Source organism: Lactuca virosa, chromosome 1 (genome assembly GCF_052849685.1).
Source record: "Lactuca virosa cultivar CGN04683 chromosome 1, Lactuca_virosa_CGN04683_v6, whole genome shotgun sequence".
Classification (NCBI taxonomy): domain Eukaryota; kingdom Viridiplantae; phylum Streptophyta; class Magnoliopsida; order Asterales; family Asteraceae; genus Lactuca; species Lactuca virosa.
In genome coordinates, this window is record NC_136426.1 from 251,768,059 (window position 1) to 251,776,583 (window position 8,525).

At 34.8% G+C, this 8,525-nt stretch overlaps 1 protein-coding gene and 1 long non-coding RNA gene across 2 annotated transcripts; one reads left to right on the forward strand and one right to left on the reverse strand.

The window, feature by feature from the left end:
• The first annotated feature begins 334 nt into the window (after positions 1–334).
• LOC145129078 (uncharacterized) lies at positions 335–967 on the forward strand. The gene has a single exon (XM_079063832.1). The coding sequence runs from the start codon at positions 335–337 to the stop codon at positions 965–967; it is 633 nt and encodes a 210-aa protein (XP_078919958.1).
• Positions 968–2,648: 1,681 nt separating this feature from the next.
• On the reverse strand, positions 2,649–3,329 carry LOC145109092 (uncharacterized). Its single transcript, XR_013708767.1, has 2 exons — positions 3,215–3,329; positions 2,649–3,094 (listed from the first exon to the last, which is right to left on the reverse strand). It is a non-coding gene; the product is annotated as an uncharacterized LOC145109092 (long non-coding RNA).
• Between the last annotated feature and the right edge of the window lie 5,196 nt (positions 3,330–8,525).

Sequence of the window (8,525 nt, forward strand, 5' to 3'; positions counted from 1 at the left end):
GGGTGGTCATGTTACTCCACTGATCCCGAGAAGCGCATGGAAAGGCCCTTGGAATGGTATCACTCGTATGTTATCTAATCTTCAGGATCACGACTTTGATTTTCAGTCCCTTTGTCATATCTGGATAGGGGATGGAGCGTATACTTTGTTTTGGCATGATGTTTGGTTAGGAGATCTCCCTCTTGCTACTTCTTTTCACAGGTTGTTTGCTTTGGATAATCACCGTACAACTACAGTTAGAGACCGGATAAATATTGGGTGAGATATGTGCCATTTCAGACGAATTCCTAGAGGTGGTGTCGAGGAGACCCAATGGACTACCTTTTGCAGACTAATGCAGGATGTACGGCTTCAAACTGTTCCAGATAGATTGGGATGGTCTCTTGATATCTCTGATATTTTTTCAGTTTCTTCAGCTCGTTCCTTTCTCGACAATGGGTTGATTACTTCAACAGATATGACTACGAGATGGAACAATTGGGTTCCTATTAAACTCAATATTCTTATATGGAGGGTAAAGCTTCAGAGCATTCCTACGAGGGAGAGACTTTCATCTAGAGGTATTCTGGTAGAGACGATCATGTGTCCTATATGTTCCTATTCGGTAGAGACTATTCATCATCTTTTTGCTGGATGTTCTGATTTAATGGATATTTGGAGACGTATTGCTATATGGTGGGGTCTAAATCTCCCGAATCAGATTACTATTCCTTCTCTTCTCTCTTGGTCCGATATAGTGACGTTGAGGGCTAGTCAACGTAAAATTTTTGATGCAGTGGTTATAACAACATTTTGGTTCATTTGGAATTTTAGAAATGCCATCATTTTCGATACGGTTATTCCTAAAAAAGCTTTGCTCTTTGATGACGTAGTTGAAAAGGCTTTCTTTTGGATTTCAAATAGATGTAAAAAAGCTAAGTTAGGATGGTCTACTTGGCTTCATAATCCCTCTTCTATTACCATGTAATTGTTTGTTCTAGCTTCTTGCTAGTTTAATTAAATTCCACCGTTCAAAAAAAAAAAAAACTAAATCATAAAAACCAAACTTCACCCATCCTTAGAGACCCCGTCACGACAAATCAACTTTTTCTGAAACAGTTAGTCCACCTGAGGGGGGCCCGAGCTCCTATGCTTTCACTTTTTCAAGAGAATCATATACCATATCACACAGTTTTCTTGTGCGCCTGATTTGACTTGGAGGTGGCGTTTGGCTTGATTGGGTTTTCGGTACGGAAAATGGAAAATCTTGATAAACGGTTTGTTTTGCTGGTTGTATCTTTGGCTAGAAGTGTCTTGTTTGGATTTTCCATGGAAATCCATTTAGAAAGGAATTGGATAAAATGATAATTAAATTATAGAGAAAACGAACGAAATAGAAGAAAGATGGAACGACATTGCAGAAAGCTGTGGATTTTAAAAAGGTAAAGGTTTGTATTTATACCGGTAAAAAGATTATAAAATAATTGAAAATTATTACCGTTTTCAGCGGTCAAAGGAGATAGAGAGAGAGAGAGAGGACCACTCCTGATCTTCGGTGTCAGTCTCGCCGTGGTCCGAATCATCACCGATGATACCGCCTGTAACCCACCACCAAAAAATGGATCCGTCTACCCCAAAGACTAAACTATTTTAGTGGTCTAGTTCTTACAAATGGTAAAAAAAATAGTAACCATGTCATCCAAAGAAAAAAAAAAAAACTGCTCTAAAGTTGAGGGCTTCAGTCGAATTATTTTCATGGAAGCTTTTCTTTCATTGAGCTGTTATATTTTTTGGTGGTGCTTTTTTGGGATTTAATAAATTGAGTTTGAAAAGGTTTAGGCAAACCCGAGTTAAGTAATTTTAGATTGAGAAAGTTATATATTTTATTCCGTGTGTATTTTTGTGGATGTAAACTTATAAATTTCTAAGGTTGATATTCAGATATCGGTATATTTTACTTAATACACTCATTTTCTTGAAGTGTCTATTTTTTACTAGTGTCTATTTAATTTCGTAATAGAATATGTTAGATAAATTTTACATTTATTACCTGTTAAGTATTTTTTAATAAACATTATTAAATCAAGTTTACATAGACAGATGTGACTGTAATGTAACTCAAATTTCAAAATACTCAAATTCATGAGCAAAGAGTAACCATTAATATGAATGACAGGAGGGTCTTTTATTTTGGAGATCCATATATTTGTATTTGTTGTTTTTTTTAATGGCAAGCAAATCAATATCAATATTATAGAATAGAAGAAAAGGAGCTAGCAAGAAACTGAACAAAAGTATAGAAAACAAAGACAAAATAAACAGCAACACCAAAAGAAAAGCAGAGGAAGGATTAGACTCAAGAACTACACCAGATAAGTAAAAACCATCCAAATGGAACAGAGACGATACACTATGAGCCTCTTAATTATAAAAACCACTCGACTATATCCATTATCTCCAGGGGTAAATTCGTCCAACCATGGCATTATGGTAAAAACCATGTCAGATCAGTAGCTCAAAAACAATTTAATCCCCAAGAAATAAGATGTGGAATCAAAACTAAAGACAAAAATAAAAATAAAAAAATCCAACCAAAATTCAGCACTATAAAAGGACCACTGACCTCATGATTTTGAAAAACAATGTACACCTCATATTCAAGCCAAAAATAAATAACAAACCAACTATATTAATTAATCTCTATATAATTTATTAAAAATTTCAAATAACATTTATGACTTGCAAACTCCGTTGTTAAATAGTATAGTTTACAAACCCAGCTAGCAAATCTAGATATTTGACTTGCAAACTCCGCTGAGTGACTTGCAAACTTTGCTGAATGACTTGCAAACTCCACTGAATGCAAGAAAATCAACAACTCCCGGTTTTATTGTGGCTGAAAGAAGCTCTTGAAGTGGAAGATAGATTCATTATGCTTAGAGCTTCAGCTCCACGGTAGACCGGTCTACCTTATCTTTAGAATCACCATTCTCCTTGGAGGTTTTAAATATGTCATGGAGGAAACCCTGCATAACATGGCTCTCTCCATCACACGTCATCATTTCCGGCCACCAGTCATAATTGGTTTCAATCGAAAGCTTTATAGAAACAAACCCTGCATCATTACGTGGTAATTGTGAGTTAATTGGAATTCAAAAATGAAAAAAAGCTCACAGAAACAATAGATGTGATGAAAATGAGTGTAATGAATAAGCCAAGATAGTTATCTACGTACATCTGAAAAGTTTTGATGCAGAATCGATTGAGGAAGCCATTAGAGGGGAAGCTCATGAACTCGATAGATCATTAGATCTTATGAATACTGATCTATCTATGGTCGTTGCGTTTATATAAGCAAACCGATGCAAGTGTGTGTATAATTTATTATTTCTGTCGTATTCTTTAGTGCTAGCATGTGACCACCAACAAACTTTATCTCCAATCGAGATATCGTTTTTACTTTGTAATAATACAAGACCAAAACCGATGAAACTCGTGAATTTCAATTTAACCATTTAGTATAAAATCTTTAGTTTATTAATGTGATTATGTTTTTTTTTTTTTTTTTTTAATGTGTTTGAACTAAATATCCTTTTCTATTTTTAATCTTTTAGATGATATGGACAATTAATTTTTATGTTTAGTATTAATATCTAGTTTTTTATTTATTAAAAAATATTAATTTCAGTTGTTGGTCTAAATTGATAATTAAGCATATATGGATTAAAAGTTAAAGTTCTTTTGGCAAAACACTAAAAGGAGTTAGCGGTCAAAATATTCATGATAATAAAAAGAAAAATATATCAATAACTCCTTAAAATGTTAAAAGTTTTAATTTTAAAATATTGCACAATAACCCTGTTTTAGTTTACAAAATTTTGCCACCATTGTTTAAAAATATGATTTTAATAATAAATACTTAAAAGCTTGAAAAGGTTATTAAAAAGAAAAATGAAACAGAATATGTCTACGATTGGTTGAGATTTTCGTTCAACGTTAAATAAACACTTATAAATTAATTAAAAAAGAAAGTTTTACATAGACGTAGCGGATAAACGAGCAACAAGTTGTGCCGTAACTCCTTTTTGGATGACAAAATTAATTCTTTTAAAAACAATATCTAAATTTAAGATTTGTTGGAATTTTTTTTAAAGTTAAATAATTTAAATTTATGTTTATTCAAGAATTACGATCACGAATTACGAACACAAGTAGTCATGAATATATAGACAACCAAAACTTTAAAAGAACTATTCAAACAAAGAACTAAAAAATGTATTTGAACAAAACATTGTAAAATAATAAAACGTCAAAAACCATTAAAACTTTTATTTGAAGGAAAAGTTTAAAAAAAATCAAAAAAAAAAAAAAAAAAAAATAAACTTCACGTCGCTAAGTTGAATTATATTACGAATTAAGATTACAGTTGTCATGAATATATAGACCAAAAAACATTAAAAAAAATGTATTCAAACAAACTGTTAAAAAAATTTAAAATAAAAAATATTCGAACAAAACGTTAAAAAAAATATAAACAAATAAAACGTCAAAAAACATTACAATTTTTTATTTAAACAAAACGTTAAAAAGAAAAGAAAGCACTCGAATAAATTTTCAAAACAATTAATAAACCGTATAAAAATAGTTTTATGATTTGTTAAAAAAAAGAATCTTCACCATTATTTCATAAATTATTAATAATTATAGGTAAGAACTGTAACGCCGGTTCTCGAATATCAATTTATGATGATAAATTCTCATGGATTCAAGGTCTACTCGACGAGTTGGTTGCCTGACTCGTCGAGTAGCAGCGGGTTAGGCCGCGCACTTAAGTGACCTACTCGCCGAGTCCAAGAAGGGACTCGACGAGTAGGAGCTGGAGGTCAGTATCCTGGTATATAGGATGATGTTATGTTAGTGACCGGTTAGGTCGGTATCCTGGTTATAGGATGGTTGATGTGTTAGTGATCTGTTAGATCGGTATGATTATCTGTTATATACATGCTAGCGTATGATATATATGTGCACATGATTGTTTGATTGGTATGGGGGTTGGGTTGAGACGGGTCCTGCTTCGTGCTATAGGCCAACATAACCAGGGCGGACCGGATAAACTGCAGGCCCAGGAGGGCACATAGTCAGGTCGAAGGCCCGACGAGCGGTCCGGATTGGCTGAAGACCCCGAGAGGGCTGTCCAGACGTGCCGAGGCTTAGAGAGTGGGCCAGATAGACTGAAGGCCTGACGCGGGCGGTCCAGTCAGACTGTAGACTCAGAGAGTGGACCAGGTGGACTGAAGGCCCGGTGCGGGCGGTCCAGTCACACTGTAGACTCGAGATGTATGGTTGTTCTGTGTTTGTTATATGATATGTTATGGTTGTATGAGGTTGGTATTTTAGGGGTAACTCAATAAGCTTTCGGGCTTACAGTTTCAGTTTATTGTTTCAGGTTCAGCAGATGACCACGGGAAGGCAAAGGCGTGACCGTATGCTTCCTCGATTTATGATTATGATTTCTGGGAACTCTGATGTTTAAACTATTTTGAAAACAAACTGTAATAACCGAATGGTTTTATATTTAAAAAGTTTTAAATTTGCTCAAAATTTAGGGGTGTTACAAGTTGGTATCAAAGCCTTGGTCTGAGTGAATTGGAGGAACACTCGTGTGAATCCAGTCTCAAACTAAGGAAAATGTTTTCAAAATAATTTTCAAATGGTTTTCAAAATAATAAAGGAGGATGCAAGTGTACGATCAGCCGGAGCCAGTAAGTAGACCCCAAAATACCATACAAGTTATTTGATATTATGTGATATGTTAGGACAACATGCTAGTAATAAGATAGGGATCCTCAAGAATCGTATGATAGAATTGTCTGATCTTTGATGCCTTATCTTATGTAGAGTACCTCATTGATTGTTTGTGACTCTTTTGTGTGTGAACTAACTACTAGGTGAATATTCTAAGTCACATGCTACATGGGTTAAACGGTCTTAGGGTAAGGGATTTTGTCCTGCTGCGCAACTCTTGTCTGAGTCCAACCGTTGTGGGATTAAAGCTTTTAGTCTAAGATTGTTTAAGCCGTGCGGTATGTGATTGTATTCATGCAATAGTTAACTGGCACCAATGGAGAGTCGTGTGGCAGTTGGTGGATGGGTGGGTAGTGAGAGGCCGGGATGCCATTTATGAGATATTTAGCATTCCTCTAGGAGTGAGGATTTAGCGCTCGCTGTGTATATGTATATTGTAGGGTGTTGTGGTGATACTTGAGACAAATATGGGTAGGTGTGGAAGGTAGTATGGGCCCATAGTACTGATAGCATAGGACCCATACGCGTATCTGTTGGGGTACAAAGTTTTCCATGAATGAATTCGTAATGTTTGACTTTTGTAAAACCCACTTGCATGTGGTACATTAGCCTTTTGACTTGAGATAGAGAGTGAGAGAGAGAGACATGTAAACACCTCTATATAAGGTGGGTTTATTCCACTTATGTAAGTGTGCTTGAGAGGTGTAAAAGTTGAGTGTATGAGTGTGTGTTATTTATGTAGATGTAGATCTATGTCCTTTTTTGTAACACCATACATATTCAATACATCTCTTGAGCACCCAAATCACCATGTTCATTGTGCAATCTTTAATTCCGCATGCCAAACCATGTTCTTTAGTCACTACAATTGGTATCAGAGAGGGTCTTCAATGATCAATGTGATTTGTTGAAGAACGATTCTCGGTTTGGCAACATTTGTCACAATTGGAGCAATTTTGGTGAGTCTCTCTCTATGACCTCTCTTAATCTCAATGAATCGTGCGTTGCGTTTTAAATTTTTGATCATTTTGTTTCGGTTGGATCGAATTCGTTTCAAGCCCAATTGTAGATCCAATCTATTTTCTTTCACTGATCAAGTCCAAAAACAAATTCAAAATCATTTGATTGAATTTCTTTTTTCATTCAAAAACAAATTTTAAGCCCAATTACAAAATTTTGGTTTACTTACTGTTCTCGATCTACTTTTGAGTCCAAAAATGATTTCATTAGTATTCATAGTCAACTTTAAATCCAAAAACAAATCTGTTTTCTTTTTCCTTCCGTTCATTTGACAAATGTGATTCACGAATTCACTACACATGAGTTGAAGATAAAATTGATTGTCGATTCAAGTTGTTCTTGGTTGAAACTATTGTTATCGAATTTTTTATGTAGAATTCATTTGATTGATCTTTGGTTCATGTTTTCATGTTCGTCAATAAATTTTGGTTTTATTGATGATTCAATTAGTAAAAGCAATTACGATTCTTCATATCATGAGTTCAAATCGAAAATTGTTTCTCAAATTCTTAATACATATCTATTGATTGATTTCACCAATCTTCAAGTATTCGATGATAAGGTCAAACAATAAAGTCAAAGTCATTTTTTCTTGTTCAATTTCATTCTGGAATGGAAGTCCTTGGAATCAAAGGGGTATTTGTTGATTTTGGCTAACGAAGAACTGGAATCGAAAGGTCTGGAGTTAAAATTTTGTGTCGACTGTTTTTGGTGCTTGGGTATCAAGATCGATAGTCGACTGGAACCAAAAAGGATTTGGATTCGATGGCTAATCGTTGATGTTGATTTGATAATCATTGAATGTTCGACTGAAGTCTTTGTCGTTTCACTATTCGTTGATTTTGATTTTGTTAAGGACGAAGGACTGGTTGAATGGTCAAGTTGGGTTAATGAAAAATGAAGGATGTGTTTTGAGTATGAGTCAGTAATCGATGATTGTTTGGCATCGAGAATCGAAGGTTTGATTTTGTGATGCTATTGAAATCGATGATTGGAGAATCAATGTCGAGTATATGGAATGGTTTAACCAGAATGGGTTTATTAGGGTCTATGGATGGATTGCAAAAAGCAAAGGGTAGCCGATGAATGAAAAAGCGAAGGATGATTTGGATTGATCAAAGAATGAACTGATTGAAGACGAGATTTGTTTTTTAATGAATGGCTATTGATTTTGGGGAAGAACTGTAAGAACGAAGGTTTGGAATTGTGGGTTTGAGTCGACGATTTGTGAGGAAATAATGAAACGAAGGTTTTGCTGTTCCAAAACTAACGAAAAATTGGTGTTATGAACTAAAGATAATCTGGTTGATTGAAGACGAAGGCAGACAAAATCGTGATTTGGAAGGTCTTCGATAAGCTAGTGTTGGTGATTGAAAGTGAAGGATGAGCAGGTTTTGGGTTCACACCAAAAAGCGAAGGTTGTGTTGAAATTAGGATTGATGGTAGATGGATCGATTTTGATGGTTGTCATTTTAACAACGAAGAGGTTATTGTTGATGGATAAGGCTTCGAATGCCTTCGTTTTCAGTGAAATTTTTTTCGTAAAATGGGTTATGGATTTGGTGAATGAAACTAACGAAGGGGAGAGAGAAAAATTTCCTTAAAATGGTGTTGAGAGTTTCGTACGAATGGTGGAGATAATTTCATACAAAGGGTTGAAGTTTCGTATGTTTTGAAGAAGAGTGCAGAAGTTTCGAATTTGGCCCTTGAAATTTCGACAG

Bases quoted from the DNA above. Each gene is read 5' to 3' on its own strand.
- LOC145129078 (XM_079063832.1), top strand. From the start codon at position 335: ATGCAGGATGTACGGCTTCAAACTGTTCCAGATAGATTGGGATGGTCT.